Source organism: Ranitomeya imitator, chromosome 3 (assembly GCF_032444005.1).
Source record: "Ranitomeya imitator isolate aRanImi1 chromosome 3, aRanImi1.pri, whole genome shotgun sequence".
Lineage (NCBI taxonomy): Eukaryota > Metazoa > Chordata > Amphibia > Anura > Dendrobatidae > Ranitomeya > Ranitomeya imitator.
Window position 1 is genome coordinate 772,242,619 of NC_091284.1, and position 20,508 is coordinate 772,263,126.

Genomic DNA, 20,508 nt, shown 5'->3' on the forward strand with positions numbered 1-20,508 from the left:
AATTATTACGCACCACACATTTGCTGTACACAGTCCAGATCGCACACATATTCCTGATCTGATGAGGAATCACGAGGCCATATAGACACCACCTTTCATATTTTGTGCCTTGGATGCTGTAATTGGCTTTGGCCAACTCAATGATTTCCAAATATCGAATGTTCTAAGAAAGAGTCCGTCACTATTACAGCTCTCATGAATGCAATATCATAGATGGGTTCCTCCTGTTTGCCTGCTGCCATTGGCCAAATTGAAGGCCCAATTTGTAAAAACAGCTAATTTTCTTAGATGCATTACATTCATTTTCCTGAGCACCATGTAATATTGCTAAGGTGGTTTACTTCACATTCTGCGCCTGTAATTTCAGAAAGTGCCTTGAAACCCTTTTTTTATCATGTGAAGCCATGAATTGATGGACCTAGTTGGACCTACAGTGATGATGTGATGGTGGTCAAGTCATTGGCCTCATCCCTAGATATCACTTGATCTTCCAACTTGGACAGAATTGCTATCAAACCATACAGGTTCCTTTACGTGACTGCTAATGGGTCCCTACAGAGAAGGGACCCAGGCCCAGCTCGTCGTGCCCCCTTAACTGATGGGTGCTAGGAATATACCTAGGACCCGCTCCAAAAAACGCATTCTCAGCAAGTAAGAAGGTAGATATCAAACCCAAGGGTTGAGGAAAGAGCTTGGATGAAGAAACACAAGTTCCTTCTGTCCCAAGGCAAAGCCTTTTTTCTTATTTTGTTATTTGGCTTCTCTCTTCCCTAAACATCACCACTTATTATTCCATGCAGCCGGTAGATACTGAGGCCTATGTCGTGCGGACCTCTCACGTCTGGCTGAATCCACAGATGTGCAACCATATGTTCTCTCTTGGTGTGGAGGCTCCGGAAGACATGCGTGACATTTACTTTTCCCTTACGGAATTAGCGTTTTCTGTCGTCTTCACAGATACTTATCTATATTTAGCAGTTGGGTGAGGACCTTCGGTGATAATTATCCCACATTACATGATAGTTCACAGACAGTTTATGTTACAGTTAATCTTCATTACTTCACCCGCAGTCTGTCTCTTTAAAAGCCTTATAAAATTAGTTGATCTCGGCTCAGCGGTGACTCTTACGTAAGAGTGCCCAGCAAACCATTTTAGCAACCCATTGATTTTATCCACGGCTATATTACACTACAAAAGGTAATTCTTAATTGATTCTGACAAACTTTATATAATTACAGCATATAGAACTCTAAATATATATATCTTTAGTTTGTTTTATATTGTTGCTTGTCCTTGAGCCATGAAATGATGTCTTGTAAAATAACAGGTATCTTGCATGATTCCTTGTCTGGTTCTGACAGGGACTGCCCTAGAGAGGAAGCCGAGCAACACAATCTTGCATTATTTTCTTGTCTGTACTGCCAGGTTTGTGCCCTAGAGAGGAAGCCGAGCAACACAATCTTGCATTATTTTCTTGTCTGTACTGCCAAGTTGTGCCCCAGAGATGAAACCGAGCGAAACTATTTTTCATTATCTTCTTGTATGTACTACCAGGTTGTGGCCTAGAGATGAAGCCAAGCAAAACAATTTTGCAATTTTTACTTGTTCCTGTTGCCAAATTGTGCCCTAGAAATGAAGCGGAAACAATTTAGCATTATTTTCTTGCATGCGCTGCAAGGTTGTGGCCTAGAGATGAAGCCGAGCGAAACAATTCTGCATTATTTTCTTGTCTGTACTTCTAGGTAGTGCCATAGAGAGGAAGTTAAGTGAAACAATTTTTCATTATCTTCTTGTCTATATTGTGAGGTTGTGGCCTAGAGATAAAGACGAGCGAAACAATTTTGTATTATTTATTCGTTCATACGTGTGCCCTAGAAATGAAGCTAAGAAAAACAATTTAGCTTTATTTTCTTGCATGTGACCTAGAGATGAAGATGAGCAAAATTATTTTGCATTATTTACTGTGTCCTAGTGATGAAGCATTATTTAATTAATGTGCCCCGAAACTGAGCAAAACTATTTTTCATTATCTTCTTGTATGTACTGCCAGGTTGTGGCCTAGAGATGAAGCCGAGCGAAACATTTTTGAATTATTTACTGTGTCCTAAAGATGAAGCCAAGCGAAACAATTTTGCACTATTTACTTGTCCATACTGCCAACTTGTGCCCTAGAAATGGAGCTGAGAGAAAGAATTTAGCATTATTATCTTGTCTGTACTGCCAGCAAATGCCTTAGAAAAGAAGCTGAGCATAGCAAATGCTTATAGGTAGTGAGCGTGCTCAAAATTGCTAAAAATTTGCAATATGCATCATGAAATGTTACTATGGATGCTAAAATGGTAAAATCAATTATTAGAAGGTTACAATTAATAAATAAAAATAAGCCCATGTATTTCTGTAAAAGGTCCTTGTCCCCAACCTTCAGTAAAATAGCAGGCTTAGAAAACAGGCAGACATTTCTCTTTAAATGGCAAACAGAAAATCATGAAATTTCTACAAAGTGACAGCTGCATTTGTGTTGCGCTGTCGGAGGTGAGTGGTGAGCGCCCACTGACTCCTATTAATGACGGCTAATCGTCGATATATCAGCCTGGATTTTCTGACCAGAAGCTCATTCTAGATCAGCAAAAAAGAAAAAAAATAATGGTATGAAACTTGTTTTCTTCTTGGTGCCAAGTTTATAAGCAGTGACCTGGTCCTGACTCAGTCACACGTAGGTCCTCAGGGGATGCGGTAGGGGGGAATGCATTTCTATGGCACACGTCATGCTCTATAATCTCCACTAGAGATTTACTCTAGTCGGACATGGTCATTTATCTCCTGCGCAGTTCTCCTCAAGATGAATGCTCTGCCAATGGGGAGAACTTTTGCAATGTTTCACTTTGCAGTTATTAAAGCTGTAGCCCTGGAGCAGCCAATGTCGGCACTAAACAGCATTCTCGACTGTGGGGTGTGCGAACAGTAGAAATTCCTGATGAGAGAATATGATGGTGAAATATTATCTTGTGATTATTTAGTGCCAACCTAATCAATTACGTCACCTACTTTGTTCCTAGTGGGAGAACATCACATTAACAGAAGTTGTCCGCTACTTCAGCATTCATGGCCTGTCCTTAGGAAGGGTCATCAATGTGGTATGCCCGCCAGGGCCGTGGGTACTCGGTACCGGGTCCGGTACTTAAAGGGATGTGTCATGGCGGCGACCCAGTCCATGGCCCTGGGCGCCCATGTTAAAGGTAATGTCTTTAAAGGGGTTTGAATAAAGTTTGTAAAATAGTAAATGTTCGTGACACCACCGGAGGTATTCGGTCAGGGATGACCAATGCTGCTTAAAGGGATCCTCTGGGTAGTGATGATACTGCAGCAAGGATGGTATGGCTTCCCACAGGTGAAGCTTGGTCCCCAGGGCTTCCGGTGTTTAGATAAAGATGGTAGATGGTGTAGCAAGAAACAAAGGACACAGGGTTGCAGTCTCTTTACCTTTTTACTATAGAATTCAGGCAACCAAAGTCCAGGGTACCAGATCACGGGTGCAGGTGTGGTCCGGCTGGCTTGGAAGCGAGTTTGGAATCCCACTTACCAGGTGGGGTTGGAATCCTTCCTTCTAGTGCGGTGTTGTAGTCCCTTGCTGCCTTAGGCCTCTCACAAGGTCCTCATGTTCCCTCTCTGTCCCCCTTTAGGTAGGACACTAACCCACATAACAGGTAGCTCTAGCCTTTTTACAGGATCTCTATCATGACCCGGGCTCTATGTGCTATTGTGTCTTCAGGTATTAATCGTGGACAGGTGACTTGAAATCCAGCTGTCCGCCGGTTTCTGCTGTGAGATATAAAGTACTGCACAACCTCGGTCTTCCGGCTACGGGTATCTGCGCTTCAGCTTGGAGGGAGCCCAATCGCAGCTCTCCTCCAGCTCCTCACTCTCCTTTGCTTCTTTTCCTCCTTCACGCTCTCTACAACTTATTCTGCTTTCCTTTCTTTCTTTCCAGAAGCTGCAGCACCTCACGCGGCAGCACTGCCCCTCTCTTCTTCTCTCCTCTGTCCCTCTGACAGACTGACTAATTCCCCTCCATCCAGAATATATATAGGGATCCACCCACATACTGGATCAGAGCTCCCCCTTCTGGCCTGAAGTAAGAACATGTTGCAGGTTTGTGATTACCTGCTAAAAGGGATCCTTCCTCGCTTCCAAGCATGACATAACTCTCCACGTGAGGAAAGCAATGTCACGGTAACAACCAGGAACCTGGGGTGTTACTAATGTCTGATCAGTGGGGATGTGGATCGAACCAATCAGCTGGTCTCAATGTTGGCGGAGGCCCAGTTGCACAGCATGACTCTGTCAATTCTATAGTGGCTATGGCCGGGTACTACACCTCCACCACCTATTCAAATCAATAGGGGATGGATGTACAGTACCCCGTTGTGACCACTATACATTAGATGGTGCTGTGCAGCTCCATAACTGAGCAGTTCCAGTCCCAACTGACACGAAAAACAGCTGATTGGCAGGGTTGCTGAGTGTCGGACTCCCACCGATCAGACATTGATGACCTATCCTAAGGACAGGCCATCAATGTTAAAGTAGAGGACAACCTATTTATCTTTTGGAAGAATACACAAATTGGTGGACTAACCATTAAGGCATTAAGGCAATGCCCAAACAGATATGGCCCGAAGGGTGCCTTGACCGCTCAGTTACAAAACTCCTTTTTCAGTACTACTATATTGATTGCCTGTATTTACAATAAGTCATCAACTACGCAAAGGAAAAAGATGATTCACGGCCAAAGTATTAGCAAAAAATGTATAAACTTTATTAATATAAAAAATACACAAGTGTATGGGAAGTGATATGAAAACATGGCGCCACAAAGCTGGACGCTGCAGAAAAAACAACCGGAGGCACGTACACAGAGAAGACAGTCCACATAAAATACTAGTCACATACTGCCTATCGTGATAAAAGCCAAATTACACTAAACCAGGAAAAAACCTAAAACATAACAATAATAAATACGGCTATATGTGGCAGAAACCCATTGGAGTGGGAAATCAGATTATCAGCGGTGATACCTACAGGCTACAGTCCCAGGGATACTAATAAATAGTGCAGAGTAGAAGTATAAGTGTAATGGGACCTAGCACTGCCTATCAATACAATAATAGTTAAATCAATGATACGACCAATAGCAAATATCACCGAATAGTACCCACCGCAATGTGGACTGAGGTTCCTGGGGACGTGCCTCCGCCCCAACGCGCGTTTCGGTGCTCACACCTTCGTCAGGGGGCCAATTTTTTATGTGGACTGTCTTCTCTGTGTACGTGCCTCCAGTTGTTTTTTCTGCAGCGTCCAGCTTTGTGGCGCCATGTTTTCATATCACTTCCCATACACTTGTGTATTTTTTATATTAATAAAGTTTATACATTTTTTGCTAATACTTTGGCCGTGAATCATCTTTTTCCTTTGCGTAGTTGGTATGCGTTTGGTGATAGGCCGTTTAGGTCTTGGTGCTACTAGTGGTACAGATTTCTGATTTCTATTTTCGTTACCATGCTAGTTGGCTATATTGTTTGGTAATAAGTCATCAACGTCAGATCAGTAGGGTTCCTACAGTGCCTTGCGAAAGTATTCGGCACCCTGGAACTTTTCAACCTTTTCCCACATATCATGCTTCAAACATAAAGATACCAAATGTAAATTTTTGGTGAAGAATCAACAATAAGTGGAACACAATTGTGAACGAAATTTATTAGTTATTTTACATTTTTTTGGAAATTCAAAAACGGAAAAGTGGGGCGTGCAATATTATTCGTCCCCTTTACTTTCAGTACAGCAAACTCACTCCAGAAGTTCATTTTGGATCTCTGAATGATCCAATGTTGTCCTAAATGCCTAATGATGATTGATAAATATAGTCCACCTGTATGTAATCAAGTCTCCATTTAAAAGCACCTGCTCTGTGATAGTCCCAGGGTTCTGTTTGAAGTACAGAGAGCATCATGAAGACCAAGGAACACAAGAGGCAAGTCCGTGATACTGTTGTGGAGAAGTTTAAAGCCGGATTTGGATACAAAATGATTTCCAAAACTTTAAACATCCCAAGGAGCACTGTGCAAGCAATCATATTGAAATGGAAGGAGTATCATACCACTGCAAATCTACCAAGACCCGGCCGTCCCTCTAAACTTTCATCTCAAACAAGGAGAAGACTGATCAGAGATGGAGCCAAGAGGTCTATGATCACTCTGGAGGAACTGCAGAGATCTACAGCTGAGGTGGGACAGTCTATCCATAGGACAACAATCAGTCGTACACTGCACAAAACTGGCCTTCATGGAAGAGTGGCAAGAAGAAAGCCATTTCTCAAAAACATTCATAAAAAGTGTTGTTTAAAGTTTGCAACAAGCCACCTGGGAGACACACTAAACATGTGGAAGAAGGTGCTCTGGTCAGATGAAACCAAAATCGAACTTTTTGGCAACAATGCCAAACAATATGTTTGGCGTAAAGGCAACACAGCTCATCACCCTGAACACACCATCCCCACTGTCAAACATGGTGGTGGCAGCAGCATGGTTTGGGCCTGCTTTTCTTCAGAAGGAACAGGTAAGATGGTTAAAATTGATGGGAAGATGGATGGAACCAAATACAGGACCATTCTTGAAGAAAACCTGTTTGAGTCTGCAAAAGACCTGAGACTGGGATGGAAATTTGTCTTCCAACAAGACAATGATCCCAAACCTAAAACAAAATCTACAATTGAATTGTTCACAAATAAACATATCCAGGTGTTAGAATGGCCAAGTCAAAGTCCAGACCTCAATCCAATCGAGAATCTGTGGAAAGAGCTGAAAACTGCTGTTCACAAACGATCTCTATCAAACCTCAGTGAGCTCGAGCTGTTTGCCAAGGAAGAATGGGCAAGAATTTTAGTCTTTCGATGTACAAAACTAATAGAGACATACCTCAAGCGACTTGCAGCTGTAATCGCAGCAAAAGGTGGTGCAACAAAGTATTAAGTTAAACGGGCCGAATAATATTGATCGCCCCACTTTTCAGTTTTTAAAGATTTAAAGTAACCAATAAATTTCGTTCAACTTCACAATTCTGTTCCACTTGTTGAATCTTCACCAAAAATTTACATTTGGTATCTTTATGTTTGAAGAATGATATGTGGGAAAAGGTTGAAAAGTTCCAGGGAACTGAATACTTTAGCAAGGCGCTGTATTTCTGGCACCCTCACAGAAGGGTTCATATTTCTGGCACCCTCCCAGTGAGGGGTTGCTACTTCTGGCACCCTCACAGTAGGGTTCCTACATCTGGCACCCTCCCAGTGGGGGTTCCTATTTCTGGCACCCTCACACTAGGGTTTCTATTTCTGGCACCCTCGCAGTAGGGTTCCTATTTCAGTCACCCTCCCAGTGGGGGTTCCTATTTCTGGCACCCTCACAGTAGGGTTTCTATTTCTGGCACCCTCACAGTAGGGTTCCTATTTCAGGCACCCTCATTGTCATGTTCTTGTTTCTGGCACACTCATTTTTGGGTTCCTATTTCTGGCACCATCACAGTTGGGTTCCTATTTTTGACACTCTCACAGTAACATAGTAACATAGTAACATAGTTAGTAAGGCCGAAAAAAGACATTTGTCCATCCAGTTCAGCCTATATTCCATCATAATAAATCCCCAGATCTACGTCCTTCTACAGAACCTAATAATTGTATGATACAATATTGTTCTGCTCCAGGAAGACATCCAGGCCTCTCTTGAACCCCTCGACTGAGTTCGCCATCACCACCTCCTCAGGCAAGCAATTCCAGATTCTCACTGCCCTAACAGTAAAGAATCCTCTTCTATGTTGGTGGAAAAACCTTCTCTCCTCCAGACGCAAAGAATGCCCCCTTGTGCCCGTCACCTTCCTTGGTATAAACAGATCCTCAGCGAGATATTTGTATTGTCCCCTCATATACTTATACATGGTTATTAGATCGCCCCTCAGTCGTCTTTTTTCTAGACTAAATAATCCTAATTTCGCTAATCTATCTGGGTATTGTAGTTCTCCCATCCCCTTTATTAATTTTGTTGCCCTCCTTTGTACTCTCTCTAGTTCCATTATATCCTTCCTGAGCACCGGTGCCCAAAACTGGACACAGTACTCCATGTGCGGTCTAACTAGGGATTTGTACAGAGGCAGTATAATGCTCTCATCATGTGTATCCAGACCTCTTTTAATGCACCCCATGATCCTGTTTGCCTTGGCAGCTGCTGCCTGGCACTGGCTGCTCCAGGTAAGTTTATCATTAACTAGGATCCCCAAGTCCTTCTCCCTGTCAGATTTACCCAGTGGTTTCCCATTCAGTGTGTAATGGTGATATTGATTCCCTCTTCCCATGTGTATAACCTTACATTTATCATTGTTAAACCTCATCTGCCACCTTTCAGCCCAAGTTTCCAACTTATCCAGATCCATCTGTAGCAGAATACTATCTTCTCTTGTATTAACTGCTTTACATAGTTTTGTATCATCTGCAAATATCGATATTTTACTGTGTAAACCTTCTACCAGATCATTAATGAATATGTTGAAGAGAACAGGTCCCAATACTGACCCCTGCGGTACCCCACTGGTCACAGCGACCCAGTTAGAGACTATACCATTTATAACCACCCTCTGCTTTCTATCCCTAAGCCAGTTACTAACCCATTTACACACAATTTCCCCCAGACCAAGCATTCTCATTTTGTGTACCAACCTCTTGTGCGGCACGGTATCAAACGCTTTGGAAAAATCGAGATATACCACGTCCAATGACTCACCGTGGTCCAGCCTATAGCTTACCTCTTCATAAAAACTGATTAGATTGGTTTGACAGGAGCGATTTCTCATAAACCCATGCTGATATGGAGTTAAACAGTTATTCTCATTGAGATAATCCAGAATAACATCCCTCAGAAACCCTTCAAATATTTTACCAACAATAGAGGTTAGACTTACTGGCCTATAATTTCCAGGTTCACTTTTAGAGCCCTTTTTGAATATTGGCACCACATTTGCTATGCGCCAGTCCTGCGGAACAGACCCTGTTCCTGTTTCTGGCACCCTCACTATCAAGTAACTATTTCTGGCACCCTCACAGTCGGGTATCTATTTCTGGCACTCTCACAGTCAGATTACTATTTCTGGCACCCTCACTATCAAGTTCCTATTTCTGGCACTCTCACAGTCGGGTTCCTATTTCTGGCACCCTCACAGTCAGGTTCCTATGTCTGGCACCCTCACAGTCGGGTTCCTATTTCTGGCCCCCTCACAGTTGGATTCCTATTTCTGACACTTTCACAGTCGGGTTCCTATTTCTGGCCCCCTCACAGTCGGGATCCTATTTCTGGCCCCTTCTCAGTTGCATCCCTATTTCTGGCACTCACACAGTCGGGTTCCTATTTCTGGCACTCTCACAATTGTATTCCTATTTCTGGCACTCTCACAGTTGGATTCCTATTTCTGGCACCCTTACAGCCCGGTTCCTATTTCTGGCACTCTCACAGTTGTATTCCTATTTCTGGCACCCTCACAGTCGGGTTCCTATTTCTGGCACTCTCACAATTGTATTCCTATTTCTGGCACTCTCACAGTTGTATTCCTATTTCTGGCACCCTTACAGCCCGGTTCCTATTTCTGGCACCCTCACAGTCAGGTTCCTATTTCTGGCACCCTCACAGTAGGGTTCCTATTTCTGGCACCCTCACAGTCGGGTTCCTATTTCTGGCACTTTCACAGTCGGGTTCCACTTTCTGGCACCCTTACAGTTTGGTTCCTATTTCTGGCACTTTCACAGTCGGGTTCCACTTTCTGGCACCCCTACAGTTTGGTTCCTATTTCTGGCACTTTCACAGTCGGGTTCCACTTTCTGGCACCCCTACAGTTTGGTTCCTATTTCTGGCACCTTTACCTATCGGCACACTGAAGGGGCAGCACTGCAGCAGCGCGCAATGTTTTTCAGGTACAGCACCATTGTTTTTTGTTGTGACTATGTTGTGACTATGTCTGATAATGCTGCCAAGTACAATTTACGTGTATGAGACTGCTCTGCCACACCAGGAACAGCCACTATCAAAAGTGCGGTGCTTGGTAAATACTGAGTGCCACCGCCACTGCCACTTCAATCAACTGATTGACCTTACTGCTAGGAATCAGACTCTATTACTCTGGTATTGATACTATATCTATCATAATCTGGTGTAGACCCAGAAAAAGAGAAAACGTTAGTAAAAATGAAACTGTAAAGTTCAGGGTTCGTACCGGACACCTAATGTCTAGTGTTGAACTCTGAACACAGAATTCTCCTGGAAGTCCATTTGAGAGAGAGATTTTCCAGCTCCAAAGTTCGGGTCCCAATTGATTTCTATGGGGTTTGGTTCAGGTTCAGGTTTGGGTATAGTTCTGGTACCCGAACCAAACTGTGGATTAAAGTTCGGTCGAACCCGCGAATCCAAACTTCCATGCGTCCACTCATCCCCAAATGTTAGTATTAATAGGTGCTCAAAAAGTGGAGAACAAGTGGCAAGGAAATTTACTCCTCAAGGGCCCTTTCAGTCTGAGACGATTCATCATGTTGCACTATTTGGATTGACACCAAAGATTTCAGAGATACAAAAACAGAAATTACTATTGTTACTATTGCTTCATCTCATTGGCCCCATTGGCAGTCCTAAGTTACTTACCTTTCATGTGTGGTTTATGATACTGGTGTCTTCTGATGTGATAGAGGGGCTTCGTTTCCTCTACACCCCTTTGACTCCTTCCTAGGGGTCAGTTATTTTCTGCTATGCTCTGATCTGCTTTAAGATTCCCATTTCTGACAGATCCATGATGGATACGCTCTTAACAGATCCATATGACATTGTAATGGATCCTATCAGATCTCATTAATTACTCTTTTTTTTTTTTACAGTCGAAAACTCTTACTGTGACCAATGAAGATACCGTGACCGATGTCATTAAAATGGCTTTGCAGCAATTCAATGTGGAGGTAAGCGTCCAACTAATGTCTACCAATGTATATTTATAGTTATACATGTGGGAGAAACTGATTATGTTATTAGAACCACCGCAGGCCACCTGTTAGTGTACATTCATCACATCTATGTCACTGAGTTTAGTAATAGATCTAAACCCCAAGTCTAACTATAACATTTCCCATCCTGATCTCTACCACATTTCAATTGTTGTAAAGTAACTAAACTTTTTTTTTTTATAATCTTTTAGGTATTGCAAAGTTCTGAATTTTTGTCTTATACTTCATGACCTTATTTTGCTTCCTTCTCACCAAAAATTCTATGCTGCAAAACTGTTTCAATGTCAAGGTCATGCTACTCCTTTAGAAGTTTCTTTCAACTGCTGCTCAGTAAAAATCTGTTCACAGCATTGGAACAGTTGCTACTCCTTTAGAAGTTTCTTTCAGTTGCTGCTCACCAATAATCTATTCGCTGCATTGGAACAGTTGCTGCTCCTTTAGGAGTTTCTTTCAACTGCTGCTCAGCAAGAATCTGTTCACTGTATTCAAACAGATAGTGTTTAGAACTTTTCCTGTCTGAGCCTCTCTGCTCTCCACCATGGTAATGACACAATAGAATTCACTTACACAAACTGATTGATTATAGTGTAGCGATCTTTTATGGGCAGCAAGTGAAAGCAGCTTCTAAAGGTGCATGAGCTGGATATTGAAACAGCCCTGAGGCATGCTATTCAGAAGAGAATTTAGCAAAATCCTGTATGGAAATATAATGCAAAATGTAAGTACTTTTCAATGTCTGGAGGATAATTAAATAGAAAAAAGTTTAAGAGTTGCTAAACTTTCTTTTGTTTTTTTTTATTATTTCGTCCAGCATAAAAAGGTATGAAACTTTGCAACTCACTATATTAGGGGATTTCTCTTCGTTGTTGTTAAAAAAAAATTGCGTGAAAGTGGCTTGCAAACCCTGGCTTTTGTCCAGTCTATTTACCTTCCTATATCTGCACTGATATCAGAGTTTGTTCTGAGTGTTCTGCTTAGTGCGCAGTCACTCACGCGAGGATCTCATTGGAATCCTCGGACTGTCTGTCAGCACTGAGTCCTGACCTAGTATTTCTATGTAGGTTGTATTTCTATGCAGCTGTCATACTCAGGTCAGGAGAGCCGATAGCCAGTCCGAGAATTGCAATGCGATCCTCGCACGATTAATGTGGCCGTCTGACTGCGCCCTTATCAGAATAATCTCCTGCAACAGCTCATCGCCAGAGTTAGTGCAGGTGCGGACGAGTTTATTTTCAATCCGAGTGGGATTCAACGAAACATTGGATCGTACTCGGACTAATGTTAGTCTATGGGGAGTGCATTTCCGATTTTTTTTCTTCAACAGAGGGAATAGTTGCGTGCTTGAGTTTGATCCGATATTTGGATCGCACTTGACCATGCAAATCAATGAGTCAGTGAAAAATCAGACTGCACTCAGATGACATCTGACATCTGCGCACTGACACAATGGGGAATTTTTTTCTCCATCTTCTGCACAGAGAGAAACTCCCCAGAGTTAGGCTACGGTCACACTATCAGTATTTGGTCAGTATTTCACATCAGTATTTGTAAGCCAAAACCAGGAGTGGGTCAAAAATAAAGACTTGGTAACGTGTTTCTATTATAGCTTTCCCCTCTGTTTGTTCCACTCCTGGTTTTGGCTTACAAATACTGATGTGAAATACTGACCAAATACGGATAGTGTGACCGTACCCTTAGGGAGACACAAGAGCTGAACCGACCCATCACTGCCATCATCTGTACTCACAATGAGTATGTTCTGTTATCGATGGAGATAAAAGCAGATAAATAGTCTGGGGAACAGAAGTAGTCTGGAAGATATAAGCCATTCTAACAGGAATGAGGACAAATCTCCTAATTAAGTGCTTTGCAAAGTTTCATAACTTTCTGTTCTGTACAGACTTGTTAAAAAAAATAAACATAAATTTAGTTACTGTTTAACTATTTAAATAAGCTATCAATTCTGGAAATGATGTACATTTTAAAAAATGTGTGACTCTGTAATACCTAGGGGAAAATCAAATAAATAAGTGTAGTATCTCTTTAAATCAGCCGTCTTCTCTGTTGGAAACAGTAGTCATCGGGCTTCATTCATTTTCTGCTCTATCTGAAAAGGAGAGGGATATTGGTCACACCAGCGTAGATTCTCCCATCCAAGAGAATCTGGTTGATTATGATAATCAACAGAGTTTGATTAGACTGAGATCATAGTGTTATCCGATTTTCTCAGATGAGGAGAAGACAGATGAATAAATGTTTCCATCTTCTCCATTGTGTCAGTGCGCGGATATTGGACTGCACACAGATGTCATCTGAGTGCAGCCCGACGATTTTCCATAAACAAATATTAGATCAAATTCGGGCATGCTCCAATTTTTTTTCGCTGGATAGTGTCTGTCTGAAGAAATAATTGGACATGTGCAGGGCTCCATCCACACACTAACATTGGTCTAATGTTTTGCTGGATCGCACTGTGACCAAAAATACAGTTGTCTGCTCAAGCTCTTACAGTAAATCTCATCACTGATGTTGGACGTGTATAAGGCAGAAACGTCGTCACAGCCGCTGGTCACATATTCTATTTATTTCTATTTCATTTAATTTAGAATTGTGGTCAACCCCCTGGGATAAAATATATGGTCGCACATTTCCTTTATGACCACATCTGAGATTCTTTTGTTAGTCAGAGCCTCGGATTCCTCCTGGGGACTCATGTCAGTAAGCACGTAGTGTTCATGTTTCCTGTGCTGTCAATCTTCTTCTCCCTCATGAGAATCATATCACCGCTAGGCGGCTCGTCATATATTTCTCATCATAAGGGCCTGTGCAGATGACCATATTTTCAGTCCGAGTGCGATCTGACAAGCGGACCAATGTTAGTGTACGGGGCTGTGCACATGTCCGATATATATAAAGTATATATAAAATCACTCCATGCCTGAGTTTAATACGATATCCGTATCGCATTCCACCATGCAATTCAATGAATACGTGGAAATCATCAGACTGCACTTGGATGATATCTGAGCGCAGTCCAATTTTCACAGACTCACACAATGGAGAAGATGGAGACATTTTTTTTCTCCATCTTCTCAATTGTGAGACTCGGATCACACTCTGATAGAACTCTGATAAGAGATTGATCAGGGTGTCATGTACATAATCGACCCGATTCTCTCGGGCCGTCAGCCCGCACCGATCAGCTCTGATTCCATATTAGCACTTTATATAATAGAATATTATCCTTCCGGCAGGGATCTCTCGCCGATGATAAATTTCATCCCTCTGAGTTTGTTTTTCGGAGCCCCGACAGGATTACGGCCCATCTGATGTCAGCGGCTCGTGATGGCTTCTTCACAATTCCACGTGTTGTATTACGGCCTGAGGACAGCGACCGCGGCCCGGCTAATCCTGTGTTGTGTTCTCTCTGCAGGGCTCAGAAGCAGATTACCAGTTGTGGGTCACCTCGGGGAAAGATGATGCACCTTATCCTCTTATTGGTATGCCGAAGGAATGTCAGCGACTGTTGTAGCTTAAACCTTTATATAGAGACCGTCAGAAAATCAACGGCGCGGCGACATCACAAAAACGCATTAACGGCAGCTCTCCGCAATCGTTACGGGCCATTGTTAGGATCCATTGATTTATTCGATCACGTCCTTTGAAATTCCCCTTCAAAGGACGTCACGCCGTAAAACGGCCATCGACTTACTATTCTGAGCCTGTAACACCTTCATAAAGGTGGAAGAAGCCATTGATTATTTTACCTAAGGCAAAGGACACAGCGGGTACGGATTTTATTTACTAACTCTAGGGGAAAATTCGGCAAATTTATCAATTACCCAATTAGAGACAACTTCTTCGGCTTTGCTCACTCAAAGTCTTTTTTTCCTGAAGTTTCAAGAAGTTTTTAGAACAGTTTTTTCTTTGCCTGAAGCAATTTTGAACATTTCATTTTTTTTGTTCCCAAAGTTTCTGTTAGGAACGTCTTCGAATAAGTGACATGCGTTTTCTTTTTACCCTTATTTTTTTTTTACCTCCTCAAGAAGAAAAACAAAATCTAAAATCTTTTTCTAAAAAAAAAAACAAAAAACTTGTTATATGACCAGCAAGGTGGATTTGCCGTAGAAATGAGCTGGAATAGTTTTCCAAGAGTTGTCGAAGCAGTTTCCCCGGAGGATCTGGGAGAGGATCTGCTGCAAAAAAAAAAAAAAATCAGTGTCAACATAGTCTTACGGAAAGGTCCAACTCCCCGCACCCCGGAAAACCTGCGAGTATCGAAAGGCCGTCCTTGTCAATGCATGAATGGCTCAATGAGGACAGAGCTGCTCCATCCCGACTTACAGAGGGACGTCCCAAGCGGCGGGCCCCCTATGGTAGGGCGTATGGATAGGCGTTGTCTTCATAAGACCACCCATTAATACATTTCTCGGAGATCACTTTAACTGCCTTCATCAGTGCTAGTAAATGTGGAGCAGTAAGATTATTCTTATCCTATATTCCATATAGCAGTTTCTTATCAATTCATATTTTACTATAAAAGGGGTTAACCAATATTTTAATGCAGATGACCTCTCTATAGGATAGGTTATCAATATCAGATCGATAAGGGTCCAACCTCCAGCAGCCTCGCCGATCAACTGATTGGCTCTCTGGAAGTGACATAGCGCCATACATTGTGTAGTGGCCATAAATAGTACTACAAGCAATTGTCCATACACTTCTATAGGAGACGTGCCCTTTAATCATAGGGCGAGCAGTGGAGCTGCAGCCGCCGTCTTCATCTATGCATGCGAAGCATATTGAAAATCGTCCAATGTAAGTCCGTATAGGAGCTGTGAACCCTAAACGGTGGGATATTTTTTAATCATGATTATGTGCAAAGTCGCCCTATGCAATGGGGCATTAAAATTATATCTGCAAAGATAGACGTGGCCTCCAGGGATCTCTCATTATCACATACTCTTTGCAATATACAAATACCTCGTAACCAGATGCCATCGGCTTTTTTGTATTTCTGAACATTAAAACTGAAAAAAAGCTAAAAGTCCCATTAGGCACAACAGCAGAGAAAGGGGGATTAAAGCTATTTGTCATGAGCGGCTCCCGAGCAGATGTGTGAGCCTTACGTGGCCCAGCAAGGAAAAAGAGATTACACTAAAATATATCGCATTATAACTAGTGATGAGCGAACGTGCTGGGATAAGGTGTTATCTAAGCATGCTCGGGTGCTAACCGAATGTCTTCGACATGGTCAAATAATATGTTTGAGTCCCCGCAGACGCATGTCTTGCGGCTGTCGGACAGCCACGAGACATGCAGGGATTGACTGCTTGGTCTCATAGGCTAGCACAGATACAAGTGCTACCTGTTGGCACTCTTGAAATTGTTCCAGAAAGTGAAATATTTCTCCCAGAAAATTATTACAATTACACATGTTTATTTCCTTTGTGTGCATTGGAACAATACAAAAACAAGCAAAAACAAAGAAAAAAGGCAAATTGGACATAATTTCATACAAAACTTAAAAAATGGTCCGGACAAAATTGCTGGCTCTTTTCCAAAATTGTGGGTAAACAACTTTGTTTCAAGCATGTGATGCTCGTTAAAGTTCACCTGAGGCAAGTAAAAGGGCAATATGAAAATCACATTGGAAACCAGATAAAAAAAAGGGATAAGTTGACTCATAAGGCACGGAGTACAGAAAGAGGAGAAGAGAATTCTCTGAAGACTTGAGAGCGACAATTATTGAAAAATGTTAACAATCTCAAGATCACGAGTCCATCTTCAGAGATTTTGATGGTCCTTTGTCCACAATGGGCAACATAATCAAGAAGTTTACAACCCATGGCACTGTAGCTCATCTCCCTGGACGTAGACGGCAGAGAAAAAATGATAAAATGTTGCAGCGCGGGATAGTCTGGATGGTGGATAAGCAGCCCCAATCAAGTTCCAAAGAAATTCAAGCCGTCCTGTAGGTGTAATAGCGATGGACTATATTACTGCGCTCCTACCCTTGAAGACACCAATCGTGCCAGATATATATAGTCACGCGTTTTGTACATATGACATTTTATGTGAAGTGTGAACTATGTGCTGTGGTTTTAGTGCATATCGCGAATAAACATATGGAAATGTACAGCATAGGGTAGATATATAGATTGGTATCTAGGACATAAGATCAGGACAGCAGTCTTAGTACATACTGTTTTAGGATATTAACTGTAGTTAGATGAAGGTATAGGATAAGATACAGTTAATGTTTGGGCATAGCCCACAGTGGGAAGGGTTGGTGCCAGTAAATAGCAAGCACTTCCTGGTAGTGACTCAGATAGGGAAGTGCAGTAGCCAAGGTAAAGTTCAAGTGCAGTGGGCTGCTAGTGCCAGCAAGAATCTATCATTCATGGCAGTGGGAGGTCTTACTAGAATCCCTTACGGCCATTTCTGCAATGTCTGGAGCTCAAAGCTCGGTTCAGGTTCCACAAAGGGTGCCATATCCTCTGGTGTACAGAGGATGATGGATGTAGAACAGTGAGAAGGGAAGGTAACAGATCCCGGGTGCACTGCAGGACTGGACGGAATATCTCTGGAGTTGAATGAAATGAAACGCTATGCCGGAGACCTTGGAGGACCCCACTGCTGACACAAGATACATAAAAAAGCTAGACAGCAATTTGCGAAAATGTACTTGATTAAGCCAAAATCCTTTTGGGAAAGTGCAGATGAGACCAAGATAGAGTTTTTTGGTAAAGCACATCGTTCTGTGTTTTGAAAATGGAATGAGGATTGCAAAGAAAAGAACATAGTACCTACAGTCAAATATGGTGGAGCTTCAAATATGTTTTGGGGTTGTTTTGCTGCCTCTGGCACTGCGTGCTTTGACTGTGTGCAAGGCATCATGAAACCTGAAGAATACAAAAGGTTTTGGGTTGCAATGTACTGCCTGGTGTCAGAAAGCTAGGTTTGCATCATTGGTCATGTGTCCCCCAAACATACTTCAAAAAGCACCTAGAAATGTATGGAAACAAAGCGCTGGAGAGTTCTGAAGTGGCCAGCAATGAGTCCAGATCTAAATCCCATTGAACACCTGTGGAGAGATTTTAAAATGGCAGTTTGGAGAAGGCACCCTTCAAATATGAGAGACCTGGAGCAGTTTGCAAAAGAAGAAAGGTCCAAAATTCCAGTTGATAGATGTAAGAACCATGGTGGTGGTTATAGGAAGCAAATGATTACAGTTATTTATTCCAAAGGGTGTGCAACTAAATATAAAGTTAAGGATGCCAACAATTTTGCCCTGCCCATTTTGTGGGTTTTGTGTGAAATGATATCCAATTTTTCTCAATTTTTTTTTGTGAGGTCCCAATGCACACAAAAGAAATAAACATTTGTATAGCAAAACATGTTGTGGTAGATTGGCGCACTCAGCTTCTCATAGAAGTGAACACAGGAACACTGTGTCTTTAAATTTTCCACTGGTTTATTGAAGTACAGCATAAACCAGGGTAGGGTTAACAACATAAACATGGCATTTCTGGCCTAATGGGAACGCAAAACAAAAACAAATGTCACAGTCCATGTTGCTGCGCGGATTCGCCTGCTCAGGAAAACAAGCATAAAAAAGTCTGACTTTCCTTATCCTCAAACACAGCTCTGGAGCTCCCATCTCCAGCCAGAAAGCTGTGTACTTACCCTCTGGACTCCACCCTGGGGTGTAGATATGGTGAACAACCTCCCCCCCACTCTTCAGATGTTCACTAAACGTGGCCAATTTACCCCTCTCAGCACTTAGTGTGCTGGAGCATTTTTTTTCGGTTCATATCACTGAAGCTGGTAACCTCAGTGATACACATCTCCCCTTCAGTACTTTGCCAATGACTTTGTCACAATATGTAATTGCAAAATTTTCTGGGAGAAATACTTTATTTTCTGGAACAATTTCAAGGTTGCCAACACTTTCGGCCATGACAGTATGTTCCTCTTCGTATACTAACGCCCTTTTAAACTAATACAAAATTCCTAAAACTCCACTGCACATATACTGTTACATCTCATTAAAACGGCATTCGGGAATCGAAAAAGTCTGATAGTTCGTGACTTATTTCCTGTCCTGGACTGCAATATTATTGGTAGAGAAAACCAAACTGGGCCTTGAAAAAATTCAATTAGTGCCAATTACGGGGTCCGATTGATGCCGGAGTTCAGACATTTAGGCAAATGTTACTTTACTAAACTTTAACCTGCAGTTTTAAGTAATTCTTTTTCTTTCAGGACATGAATACCCATTCGGGATTAAAATGAGCCATATTCGTGACGCATTGCCTCAAATGCAGGGGACCAAGGACTCGATCAGTCTGGAGGGACCTTTCCTTATGGAGCAGCTGCCCCGGGAGATGCAGTGTCAGTTCATCCTGAAGCCCAGCCGCCTGGCCACATGTCAGCAGCTCGCCGGTGAGTCCTCCACCGTACAGAGGGCTTATTGAGCCTCCCCAGTCTGACATAATCAGAGGGTAGCAGCGCACATTCCTCCGGCCTGAGCTATTTTCCTAGAATTTACAGTATGTTTATATATTGAGCAAGGTAACATTTTCAGGAAACCGTCCTCCTCTTGGGCGGCTTTCAATTACTATAACAGGAAAAAAAAAATCAAGCGCAATTAAAGGCTATGTGGGAATACGCGTGTTGTGCTGACGTATAATTTATACTCTGGACTTGCATAGGACTGCAGGCGAACTCATTATCTTAAAGATTAATTCAACTTTCTTTTACTTTGTCAAGCATGGAAACTTTACAAATCACTTAATTAGGAAATGTGTTTTTGTTCCTGTAAAAAAAAAAGTAGCATGTAAGTGTCTTCCAAATGTTTGCTTTTCTCCAGTCTATTTGCCTGCTTTTAGCTGCATTGATATCAGAACCTTCTCATTTGGAGTACAGCTGATGGCAGTGATGGGTCAGCGCCTGTCTCCTCCCCTGAGTGATCTACTTATCAGCAGCATATCCCCAAAGTGAGTGACACGGTGCTGAGCTCATCACTGCCATCATCTGTACTCCAAATGAGTAGGTTCTGATATTCATGTACCTAAATGCAGGCAAATAGGCTGGAGAAAAGCATGTGTGTGTAGAAAAGTTTAATTACTCCTTACCTTAAAGAGAACCTGTGGATTTTATACCCCAAGCTAAGGGCGTGCATGTAAATGTGCTTTAAAGGGAACCAGTCATCAATTTTATACTTTATAAATCAAGCCAAGCACCATTAAAGGGAGCCTATGTAATCTGAGGTAGGGGTTAAAACACAGAATTCAGCGATCTGTCTCATGTCCGGCTGTGTGCTGTTGTTTATTTAGACTGAACGATTAATCATCTTGAGATTAAGATTGCTGTGACTAGCTGGCACATGCTTACAAGTCGGGCTCTGCCTCCTCCTCTGATGAGC

At 42.3% G+C, this 20,508-nt stretch overlaps 1 protein-coding gene across 1 annotated transcript in view; it reads left to right on the forward strand.

The window, feature by feature from the left end:
* ARHGAP20 (Rho GTPase activating protein 20) overlaps positions 1-20,508 on the forward strand; it is a 230,983-nt gene that overhangs the window by 136,695 nt on the left and 73,780 nt on the right. The window contains exons 7-9 of the mRNA XM_069759069.1: positions 10,956-11,033; positions 14,512-14,578; positions 19,347-19,526. Coding sequence (XP_069615170.1) covers positions 10,956-11,033; positions 14,512-14,578; positions 19,347-19,526 — 325 coding nt within the window. The remainder of the gene's footprint in view (positions 1-10,955; positions 11,034-14,511; positions 14,579-19,346; positions 19,527-20,508) is intronic.